Source organism: Cynoglossus semilaevis, chromosome 20, assembly GCF_000523025.1.
Source record: "Cynoglossus semilaevis isolate Cse_v1.0 chromosome 20, Cse_v1.0, whole genome shotgun sequence".
Taxonomy (NCBI): Eukaryota; Metazoa; Chordata; class Actinopteri; order Pleuronectiformes; family Cynoglossidae; genus Cynoglossus; species Cynoglossus semilaevis.
The window spans coordinates 4,029,932-4,041,785 of record NC_024326.1 but is presented as its reverse complement, the minus strand read 5'-3'; the positions used below and the strand labels follow the sequence as shown (position 1 = coordinate 4,041,785).

General features: G+C 39.7%; 2 protein-coding genes across 5 annotated transcripts; both read right to left on the bottom strand.

Moving 5' to 3' along the window:
• Window positions 1-1,121: 1,121 nt before the first annotated feature.
• LOC103396073 (solute carrier family 12 member 9-like) lies at window positions 1,122-7,522 on the bottom strand. 2 transcript variants are annotated; one of them, XM_008334026.2, is made up of 15 exons: window positions 7,483-7,522; window positions 7,117-7,320; window positions 6,498-6,632; window positions 5,980-6,117; window positions 5,731-5,837; window positions 5,369-5,570; window positions 5,077-5,184; window positions 4,503-4,614; window positions 4,242-4,399; window positions 3,758-3,840; window positions 3,326-3,450; window positions 3,020-3,212; window positions 2,742-2,916; window positions 2,293-2,439; window positions 1,122-2,208 (listed from the first exon to the last, which is right to left on the bottom strand). In XM_008334026.2, exons 2-15 carry the CDS (start codon window positions 7,316-7,318, stop codon window positions 1,319-1,321), a joined length of 2,775 nt encoding a protein of 924 aa, XP_008332248.1. In that variant the 5' UTR covers window positions 7,319-7,320; window positions 7,483-7,522; the 3' UTR covers window positions 1,122-1,318. The 2 variants fall into 2 exon arrangements, with proteins under 2 accessions (XP_008332248.1, XP_024908235.1); XM_025052467.1 differs by having other exon boundaries at window positions 7,492-7,502.
• A 199-nt stretch (window positions 7,523-7,721) lies between these two features.
• thpo (thrombopoietin) lies at window positions 7,722-10,234 on the bottom strand. 3 transcript variants are annotated; one of them, XM_025052468.1, is made up of 5 exons: window positions 9,908-10,234; window positions 9,708-9,838; window positions 9,464-9,544; window positions 9,147-9,311; window positions 7,722-8,362 (listed from the first exon to the last, which is right to left on the bottom strand). In XM_025052468.1, the coding sequence occupies exons 1-5, from the start codon at window positions 10,068-10,070 to the stop codon at window positions 8,288-8,290; spliced, it is 615 nt and encodes a 204-aa protein (XP_024908236.1). In that variant the 5' UTR covers window positions 10,071-10,234; the 3' UTR covers window positions 7,722-8,287. The 3 variants fall into 3 exon arrangements, with proteins under 3 accessions (XP_024908236.1, XP_024908237.1, XP_024908238.1); XM_025052469.1 differs by having other exon boundaries at window positions 7,722-8,359; window positions 9,908-10,231; XM_025052470.1 differs by having other exon boundaries at window positions 9,708-9,832; window positions 9,908-10,231.
• Between the last annotated feature and the right edge of the window lie 1,620 nt (window positions 10,235-11,854).

Below are 11,854 nucleotides of genomic sequence, written 5' to 3'. Positions count from 1 at the left end.
AACAGCCAGAATGTGAACGTAAACAGTTCAAGTGGACTTTGGATCACATATATTTGATTAACTGTCTTTTTAACAAACTACTTATACACACCCAGAGGGTTGCGGGATCGGTTCCAAACAACTGAATCGGATCAATATAAGTCAAAAATCTCAAAATACTCTATGTTAAATTCCATACAGGAGTTAAAAAACTGCTTCACATTAGATGACATGAATTTTAAAAAATAAATAACTCTACAAGTTCATACAAACACCTCCAATCAAACATTATTGAATAAAACTAAACAGGATACTAATATTTTTTATTAGTTTTTTTATTTTCTCCTTGTCCAATTATGGTGTCCTTCCTACAACAGCAAATGTCATTCCAGCCAATTAGTCAGAGTGACTCCAACCTGCCACATGTGAACACACTCCCCTCCCACAGTCAGGTTCTGATGTGAACGTGGGCGTTGGCATTCCTCTGTCCAAGCCAATGGGATTTTCCTCCAACCAAACGTGACACATGCCCTAGATGACGTTGGTGCATTTGTCACCAAGTAAATAAGTCATTACCGCAGACGACACATTTCCTCTACCTAAATACATACTGCATCATGTGGGTAGTTAACAGCGCATATTAACTACCCATATATAAGTATTTAAATGAAACCCCGGTTAGTCAGGTCTGTGTGAGCATTTCCATGAATGGTGGTAGATTTTCTATGTATGTAACAAAAACCCCTCAAATCTCTGGGTTTGTACATTCCCTCAAACCTGGAATCAATCAAGAATATCAACAAAAACCTCACAGACGCCGCATCAGTAGTCATTAAAGGGTAAATCTGCACGTACACGGCAGCGTCAATGACAGAGACGACGTGCTCCTGTCGAAACTTTCTTCCATAAATCAGCACAAAACATATAAGACTTGTAAAGTCTGACTCTGGCTCATCATGGAGTAAAACTGATAACAGTCACAAAGAAATGTTAAGCAGCCCAGGTCTTATAAACTGTAGGGATAATTCAAATTCACAATAGTCCTCAGTGATACAAAAAAGAAAATCTGCCTCTTTAACCTCCTATTCATGGGTTGATATCAAATGTAGCTTGGACTAAAAATGAAATAGGAAACAGTTCTGTTTAGTTTATTTAGACTACATTTATTCCTTTTATTTGAGAAAAGAGTTGGTCTTTTACACTACATTATTAATATCAGACTTCAGATCCTTATATTGTGATGTCTCGGTGGTTGAAGGGAAATGTTCCCAGATGTTCTATTAAAGTTGTGGTTCTGAGATCTTTCCCTCTGAGGGCTGGTCAAGAGATGGTTTAAAATCTAAAGATCGATCGTGACTACAGGAGTGACTCCGTGAATAAGGAGTGTTGGGCCGAGGTCTTGGCTTAAAATGTCAAGATGGCGACGATAGGCAGAGTAAAGGCTGGTGTCTGCAGGGGGGCGGGGCAAGTAAAGGAAACGGACTGCGGGCTTTGGTTCACCATGGTGCAGGATGAGATTGTTGACGGCGATAATGTATTCATCTGTGAGCAGAGCAGCATTGTTAGGGAACACTTTGATATCATCCCGTCCGGCCAGGTTCCCACAGTGACTCCCTTCTCGTCTCCGCCAGTGCAGCGCTACAACCTGGTCCCAGGACACCATTTGGACTTGGGCTGATATTCTTAACTCCTTCAGCATCATCCGGAGCTTTGTCTCCTCCTTTTCCTGAAGACTGCCCCCTGCTTCTACACAAAGGAAGAGTCGAAGTCTCGCTTGTTTCCAGGAACGTGTCTCCTGAAGCACGCAGGCGAGCTGCAGCAGGAACAGTGAACAGATGTCGACGTAGCCGTGGTTGTCTGGTTGGAGCAGATTAAGGGGCCATATGTCAACAAAGGGCCCCGCACCAGTCTGGGGACTCGCAATCTTTTTCCCCAAACCCAAAACCTTTTCTCGTTCAAACTCGTTAAAGTAACGAGCCAACACCACGTTCTTTCCCATCCTCACAGCATCGGCAATTATTGACACGTATTCCTCTTCGCGAAGGTCTTTGGCTTCTTCAGCAAGCCGCACATTGGGGAAAAAGGGACAACGCTGCTCCCCTGGTTTTTTGGTAAGAGATGCTGTATCCATGCCAGAGCCAACTGACAAAAGAATTTTACCCTGAAGGTGGTCTTGGGGGGTGCAGTCGTCATAGAAGCCAAGAACAATGGTGTTGGGCCTCATTCCACCTGCAGATGTAGCCAAAATGCAAATTTGTTTAATTAGTGCAAGCTTTATTTCATCTTAATCTGGACATGCAGCAGCCTGCCTACCCAACCCTGTGATAAAAAGCAGATTCTGAATGCCGCGCCGGATCGACTCAGCCAGTGTGAGGTTGACAAAGGCCTTGATGTTGAGATGATCAACCAAAGACAGCCAGGAGTCATAACGGCTCTGCAGAGGATCAGACGGCAAACCATCTGCAGAAGAAACAAAGTCAGAGTCAGGATGTAATTAGGCATTATGAAAAAACAAACAGAACGGCTCTTAATTTGCCTCATGTGGCCTTCAATGTCTGCTCGATAAAATCTAACTTTTATGAAGTCTGAACAAAGAATTCCAACCAACAATCCGTATAATTATATAATGAAATATGGTTAAAAATCAATGTGGTATAAAAATAGTCTCAAAAGAAAATTGAACTCATCTATGATACAAACTTGCTGAGGGTCAAACTCGTTTATAACAGAGACACGTTCTGGCATTAATAAGTAAAACTTACCCAGTATCCCCAGCCTCACATGACCCACGACATAGAGTCCACTTTTCTTTAAGTCATTGATAAAAGTCATGAGGCCCGTGCAGCTGCGAGGATTTGCCACCATCAGCAGCACCTGGGGCCTCCAGAACTTCACGTGGTCTTTACGCACATCCAACATTAACAGGTACTTACGCACCTGGGTCATTCAGAGAGTGGATATGAAAAAAGAAGCATGTCTTATTTTTACTGTTTCACAGTTTTGTGTCATTACCGTTGATAACTTGTTTGAAACCTTGTACCTGGTGGAAGATGAGAGCCTGGCTGATGTAGCCCCAGTTGCTGATAGGACCCAGGTAGTGGATGAGCATTAACAGCAGCAGCATAAAGGCAACGCTGGCAAAAGCATAAATAGCATCGATCATAAACATCATGACCAGGCAGCCAATGATGCCCAGTGTGCAGGTGTGCCAGGTGAAAAAACGGAAGGACGGTCTAAAATTAGTCACATGAAAAGGAACAATTAATTAGAAATGAACAGAATTAAATATCATTTTTACACGTGGTAATGCAGTTATAGAGCCATGGTCGGACATATTTTATTTCACCTGAAATTTGGTGCAGAAGCCCATTCGAGAGCCAAACAGGCCAGATTTACGGCAGCATAGACCAACAGGAAGAAGATGGTTACTATACCAGCTATGGTGTTCAATTTCCCTGCAAACAGCACCATCTAGTGACAGATATAGGGAACATTAATATGGCCAGTTTGAAAACAACAGTATGAATATACAAACGAACTAGAGGTTTAGATATTTAACACAAACTAAAATACCTGTTTTATTGCATGCTTACGTAAATTAGAACCCAAATAATAACTGATTAAAATATACACATTATTATTATTTATTTCAAAGGTTGTGAAGCCAAAACAATAGCTCTCAAAGTTATTAACTACTCACATAGAAGAGCAGGGAGATTTAAATTAAGTGACAAAACCGTAAAGAACTGACAATAAACTGTACAGTGTAGTTTCCCACCTGTACAAGTAACCAGGAGACCAGCACCGAGGCCCAGGGGTTCCCACTTGGAGATGTTTTCCTTACCAGAGCCAGGACACCACCTGTGGAGATTTCCATCATTAAACATAAAAGGTCAACTTATCTTTTACTATTCAATTAAACGAGACAATCCTCCTATACATTGGACAGTAACGTATACACACTATAACAGGATCACATGTAAGGACTTGAAATGTAAATCAACTTTCATCAATTATTTTAAATTAATTATGATTAATTATTGATTATTATTAGGTTTACAAGAACACCAGCTGGAACTGGACATGCTGTCACATAAACTTGTCAAACCATTTAGATCTGAGCACAACCTCAACCTGCAGTTTTAGACATTTAACACCAGCGGACATTTTACACATACCAATCGACATAAAATGTACTTGTACTTTCAATGTTATGGTCTGAGATAAGGTCAGATCCAGGCACACGATGCTTAGACTCTTACCAAACAGGTTGTCTTTGGACAAAGCGTACAGGATCCTGGAAGCTCCTATTAGGTTACTCATCGCAGCAGATATAGCGGAGGAGTAAATGCCAACTTTCACCATAGGAGGCCAGATATTAATGTCTCCCATGAAACCGTAGTCTCTCTGAAGGAGGACACTAAGAGTGGCACATAAAACCAGAAAAGGAAATGTGCTTTCACAATGCACATCTTATATTCACGTAAGTACATGAGAATGTGTATCTATCCGTCAAGTCTTACCGGTCACAGGACATGGCAGCCAGCAGACTCAGCAGATTGTAGGTGATAAAAGTTATGAGGACAGCTGCCAGGGTTCCTCTGGGGATGGAATAGCTGGGGTTTTTCAAATCACCTCCAAAAACACAACAGAGAATCCCTCTTAAAAAGACAAGTGAATCTACAGACGCCTTAGTGAAGTCATCAAAAGTCTGACATGAATGTTTAAACATCAGCAGGAGAATTCTCCTAGCATTATGCATTGCATTTTTTTACCCATCTTTCTGTCTTTTCTTCTTTCATTTGTTAAATAAGGGGCAGTATCAGTGTAGGATTTACCGCAGGTCACAATTGTAATCCTATTTCTATGTGCTCTAATATATATAAACCTCTGTGAGTCTTCAAGCCTACTAAAGAAGAGAGGGGATAATCACATGACTTAGGTTGGTTTGGTAACAGTGTTAGTGTTGGTAAATAAATGTGTGAGATCACTGTAAAGTTATCATTATTTTTATTAGCTTAGGTGTTTATTTTCTTTGATTTTCCTTAAGGACCTTTTATTACATATTTAATTCCAGCTCTTTCGACAACATCCTACCTGACATGTTGGAGCCAGCCATGATTCCAGTGCAGCCATTGAACATGACAGCAAACACTGTAGCAAAATTCATTGTGACTCCAGTCGTGTAGTCTACTGTGTAACTGGCTGTTAAAAAAAAAAAACCAAACAAACAAACCAAAAAAACAACTGCAGATGTTCATCATTTGCAAATACATCTGGGTTTATCAATAAAGGAAAAATATATATTGTCAGATCAATATCATTTTGTGCAGCCCTTCATGTACTCTTCAGAGCTGACACGACAGTATGGCACCATGGCAACACTTACGCAGCAGGTTGTTCTTCAGAGTGTGAAGATGGAACCCAGTGAAGTTGGCAAATATGAGACCAGTGCTGTTGAGCACAGAAGCAGCAGGCAGAATCACCACCACTGGTGTAACAATGAAGAAACTAAGGAAGATGGCCGCCAAGACTGACACGACAATGACCAGGATGATAAATGCTGCTTTGGCGTAGATGTGAGCTCCCACCTGTGAACACAACAATTAATTATTTTTATTTTTTTTTTTTACATCTTTACATAAGGATTAGACCTGTATTTATTATAATTAACTATAATATACATAATTATATAAATATATTATTAATTATAATTTTAAAAAAATACAGTGAAAAATTGCCACAGCTCACCAAGCAGACGGTGAAACACACGAAGAGAAGGCCGGTGGCATAAAGCACGGACCACCAATATCCTGAAGGCAACACCTGATACGGACCAGATATCACTGCTTCACCTGCTGTGGACATAAAACATTTATTTTACATCATAGTTTTCACTGCATCAAAGTCACAGAAATACCTTGTCACAAAACCTTGACGTTCCACACAAAGATATAAACCTTCATGCATGGATGATCCAACATTGCCACTGCATCTTACCTTCTGGGACACCGAACGTGGACAACATAGCCTCGACCAGGCCCAATATATAGAGTGCACTTCCACAAACATTGGCAAAGAAGAACATGATTCCGATGCTGCCTCCAAACTCTGGACCCAGGGCTCGGCTGATCATGTCTGCTCATGGACGTTAAAGGAATTCTGACAAGGCAGGATTAAACAGGAGAAAAATGATGGATGGAATTCATACAAGTAAAGAAAGGCGACACCTTGTGGTCATTAGCTGCAGTCTACATTATGTAAATAATCTAATTAGTGTTTCAGTGCACATGTACATACAGGTATGGTCAATGCAGTGTCTATCAAAATGATGGAATGATGGTTTGTCAACACATGGTGTTATTTGAAATTTAATATTGAGCATTAAACTTGACTTAGAGTCAAGAGATTAGGAGACTCAGCCAGACGCTGATGTATCCAGTAAAATCAGCATTTAAGAAAGACAACAATTACAGTTCTTTAAATAGCCAATGCTACAGACCAACAGCAGAGGATACAGTAAGCACCTCCAGCATCTAGGGCACCATTGGTAGAGATGGCACACACTGAAAACACCGTCATGGTGATAATTAAATAGGCCACCAGGAACATGGCAACGGCCTGATAGAGTCCCGCTTGTCCCACAACAAACCCTGCACAAAGGAACACATGTGTTTATTTTCAAACTTTAACCCAGTGTTTATTTCTCAAACCCGGTGCAGCATCGTTGCAGTCGGGTTTGATTGCTGACCAGTGGCATAACTCAAACTAAATTAATAAGGAAGCAAGGTTATTATACAAACATGAACAGATAAAATTTCAGGAGAGCAGAACCAAAGGTCAACAGCACTGCAGTTAACTGCACAGCCCTGGCACAAATGTGGCATGCTTCAGTGCTTACTCTGCTCTATTACAGCCAGATGACTCTGATAATTCATTTAATTACAAGAATATGTATATTTTTATAGAAATTATATTTATTATATATGATTATATATTAAATTGTTTCTTTAGTCGACTAATTGAAGTTCTAAGTTATTTATATATAAATACACATTTTCATATGTATAAATATGTATAACATATATATATACACATATATTAATTATTATTGTTTAGTGTTGCGTCTCGACTCACCAATTCGCAGAAACACAACAACGCTGAACATGGACAGCAAAGTTGGAGTAACCACTCCAAACATCACACCGAGCTTTCTGGACCGTGTTTCCTTCGAGCCTCTGCCGGACTGCGTCCCTGCGCCTTTTGCCACATCTTTGGGATCAGGCGTGGCGCTGAGTCGGTAATGAAGGAGCGGAGTTTTTTCTGACATGACACTCATAACTAAATCAAAGTGAAGGAAAAAAAAAAAAAGTTCAGAAGCAGGACGGCTTTAAAGTCAACACCTAAAGGGAAAACAATGGTTATAAACATTTAAACCACAGCAAAATCCAAGAGAAACATCCATTAAAAACTGCCAGTGGCCGCAGAGAAAGGGAACCTCACTTGTCGCACCTGACAGTTGATTAATGAGCAACGTGACGTCACCTCCGGTGATTGGCTTTTAAATCCAATTCGGAAGTTACATTAAACCAGAATAAGCCAAAAATGATACAGAGCATTTTAAAATTGAAAATTAAACTTATTTTAAAATGAAATCAAACTTATTTTTCTATTTAATTTTACTATTTTTAAACAAATTTGAACACATGAACACATGAACACATGAACACACATACAATAAACATATTCCTATCAAAATCTTTATTTGCAACATTTGTGAAGGCCTGGTACAGCATAAATATTACTTATAACAATGAATTGAACATTTATATGAGTTAATATGTCATGCATTTATATACAACATATTTACAGAAAAAATACAAGTATAGAATTAATCAGAAACTCTTTTTTTAAAGTCATGGCTTCAAAGTGCAACCCGGTACCTTTGTTTCACTGGTTCACTGGTTGAAAGTGCTATAAACATAAAAGAAAAATCAGTTGGAATTAAACAAATTTACATTGATATGAAGACTGTTCTGAAACTTACATTTCAATACCAACATAAAAATGTCAAAAACATATTTCTGTCCCAATTTATTCATGGAAAAAACTGTTTCACCTGTAAATTTAACAATGCCGATAAATGAAGGTTAATTATCCTAGTAAAATGTGTTGACCTGAGGCTTGGCTTGAGGCGAATTTATCCACATTTGTGAAGTTAAGAAGTTCCAGTGTCAATGGAAAGTACATGTGTCTTCCAGGTTAACAATGAACGTCTCCAGGTTGCCAGCGAGCAGCTGTTTAATTTTCATCCGGGGAAAGTGTTGAGGCTTTGTGACAACTGAGGAACACAAGACAGCGTTGGATTCATCGCTGGGCCCTGCTGGTCCAGAGACAAAACACAGTATCAGTAACACAGACCACAGAAAGATATATGATGTAACACTTATGATTTGAAAATATCTCTCTCCACAAGTAAATGTAAACGTGGAGTCATTTGGGGATTTACAAAAACTAAAGGGTGTTTTCCTTTGCTTGTGTCACTTCAGAGAAATAGTGTTTCACCAGGAAAGTATGCAGTGCTATCTTCATCTCGTCCTGAGGAAGGAAGTTTTGGGGTCACACTACAGAACACCACCACCATTAAGAGCAGGTCACACGATTACAAGAAACCACCTCATATCCAGACCAGAGGAATTGGGTCAAGTGACCACCAACCTGTACCATAATGTTAATTTTAATGTGATTTTAGCCCGTGTTCCTGAATTCACTTTGTCAACATGTTGATGAAAATAATTATTTGTGTACTTAGCTTCGAATACCTACATTTTTATAAAATGTATTAATTTAGAAAATCAAAGAGTCATCAAAAGTTAGGGGTGTAAATATAAAAAAACATTTTTTTCTTTTGGAGTGAGGCATCACTTGGTGCATTAATGTCCATCAAAGAGACCAGTGCATTTATTATCTGGACTTTTAAATTTATTGAATTTTTTAAGACAGATTCTATTTTTTTTAAGTAAATTGATATAACACTGATTAAAACTAGGGAGTAAAAAAATCTTGACATCAGTTTTCATCTGCAATGGCATCGAATTTACATTCAACTTCCAAATCAGTGCACATACACTTTCTGCACGCAGAGTACAACAATGACAGCTACTCACACTCAGCTGAAGCGACGTGAGAATGTATAAGTAGTTTCTGATGTTGTTTTCCAATCTCTGCAGCAGCGAAGCACCACATTCTGGCTGACTCAGAGCCCTCATCACCTTCACACCATCTTGGAGAAGCATCAAGGATGCAACTATGTCTCCTCTTCTCACCTGCAGCTGTAATCAGGCACATGAAGAAAGAGATAAATACGATGTACAGTATATAGAGAAAAAAAGAGAGATAAAAACACAGTTTTCAAGTGAACGCTAACCAAAGTCATGAATCCATTGTCAAGGACAATTCTGGATTGATACATGTGCTAACGTACTGATTTGGTTTCCCACGATGCCACATTAAGCTCTGTACACGGCAGCTGAAATGACGTGGTTATGACATCACTGCAATCATTCTGCCAAGAGAAGCGATGAAGAAGTTCACAGAAGTCACACAAACACGACGTAGAAAAAAAAAGATTTCCGAGGGCAGGTAGGATCATTTAACATTTTAATGAAGTGCAATGAGATAGTCAATCTTACAAGACAAGGACACTTTTTTTTTTTTTTTTTACTCACCAGTAATTTTTCCATTTCTGGCACTAGATTCAAAACCCTGCGTGCTGCCCTGTTACACACAAAGTCTATGGGTTTGGTCCCAGAATCCCACACCTTAGAGGCTAACATACATATCAGCAGTAGTCCTGGACCAACAGATAAACACACGATGTTCTTTAAGCATGAAGATTTGAGTTAACTAATAAAACTTAAACACTTACTGCTTAAAGCCATGCCCTGCTTGGCCGCTCCCGATGAGTCCACATTTGGTCCATTGAGAGTTTTATTTATACCCTGTGTCCACAATGCTGTCTTATAAAGAGGTACGGTGGCTCCTTTCACTACTTGATTTCCCACCTTGTCATTCAGCAAAGGGAAGTACATGTGTTATCTGGCCCCGAGAGCAGGATGTACTCTTACTTCCTTGCTATGCAGCATAACAAAATGTTAAAGAATGAAAATGGCATTTCCCTGGAATTTGCAGGGCTTTTTAGCTGCTGGTTTGACCAACACTAGTGTACCACAGAGAGCGTGCTGGCTGACTAAAAGGTTAATCATTTATTATTGTGACAGACTCCATTTACACAGCTGACATAAAAGCCAGTCACTACCACTGGAGGCTATTTACCTTCCTGTCCAGGCTGGCTTTGACCAAATAAGGCAACAGGATTTGTCAAAATCTTAGGAAAAAATAGTCATATATAGCTACAGACATCACTGTTCATTTTTAAGATTAAAACAACAACAACAACAAAAAACAAACTGTTGACTTGTTCAGCATGTGTGATGACTTGATGCTTGTAAAACTTTTCACAGGAAGTGAGGTCACAGGGAAAAATGATCTGGGGGCAGTAGGTCAGTAACTAGAGCAGGTCGTCATGCCAAAATGTCCATGCCAGGACAGTGTTCTTCTTCTTCTTTCCCAAATCAGAACAAATGGGTAAGCTTGCAATGCCCTGAAAAGACCACCAGGCAAAATTAAGGCTAACTGACAGTTGAATTCTTTTTTTTTTATCATCATTTTTGTCTAACAGTGATATCATTGCAATGATTAATTTGGTCAATGGCAAAAACATCAATAATATATATTTTGCAGGAAGCAAAGTATATTATCTGATGGGCTGCATTTGGTTCCTGAGAACGAGATGCTGAATCCTGTCTTACAGTCTGTATGATCAGAATTGATAGATTACATGTTAGAAATGGGAAAAGCACAGAATCCCATTTTGTCAGATTAAATCCTGTTTATTTATCCTCCCTTTTATGGGTTTTCAGCATCTGTTGTCATCTAGTGTTGTGACCCAAAGTCATCTGTACAGACCAACTGTTTTGACAGTACAGGGTGATGTTTCATGCTCCAATAAATGCAGCATGTTGAGAGAATACAGAAAAACATGAATGAGTTTCTAGGTCTGTGTCTCTGAGGAAATATGAGTGAGTCAGTTTTTAATGGCTACATCATTTTCCTTTTAAAGGGATATTCCATACAATAGGCTTCATATGAGTTAACCAATACTTCTATCCATCCATCCATTTTTATCCGGTTATTCGTTACGGGGTCCCCTTGTCAACCTTCCTGCGGTTGGTGAGCCCACTGGAAGATGAACCAATACTTACCTGAATTATTTTTATTATTATTATTATTTTGTAAAAGTTACCTTGTTGACCAATTGTGCAATTGCTGAGAAAATAAATAATCTACTTATATTGTTTGAATACAGGTCATCTTAAGTTAGTTTTATCACCTAATTGTTGTATTTATGACCACCAGGAAGAATTGATGGCTGTCGACCCGCGTGGATGACAACATCCGTCACTTTGTATTGTCAGACGGGCACAGCTGCAGGACGCGGTGACGCTCCTCTTCAATTGGCATGTGGAGGGGGTTGAGATGGACTGTAATGGCTGTCAAAGACACGGGTAAGAGACAACATGCGGGGATGCATCATTCATCCTCATGTCGGACACACGTGTCCTCACCCGTTTCTCCAACTCGCACATTTACCGAGTCCCTGCCCTTTTCTATTTGCGCCCTAGCCGTTCGTGTGTGCCATAATTAAGACGCATGGAGCCTAATATTAGACCTCAAAGTGTGTGTTGTCACACTCGAGAGAGAGATAGAGAGAGAGAGGGTGGGGGGGGGGGGCTTAGGGGGGGGGGGGGGCGCG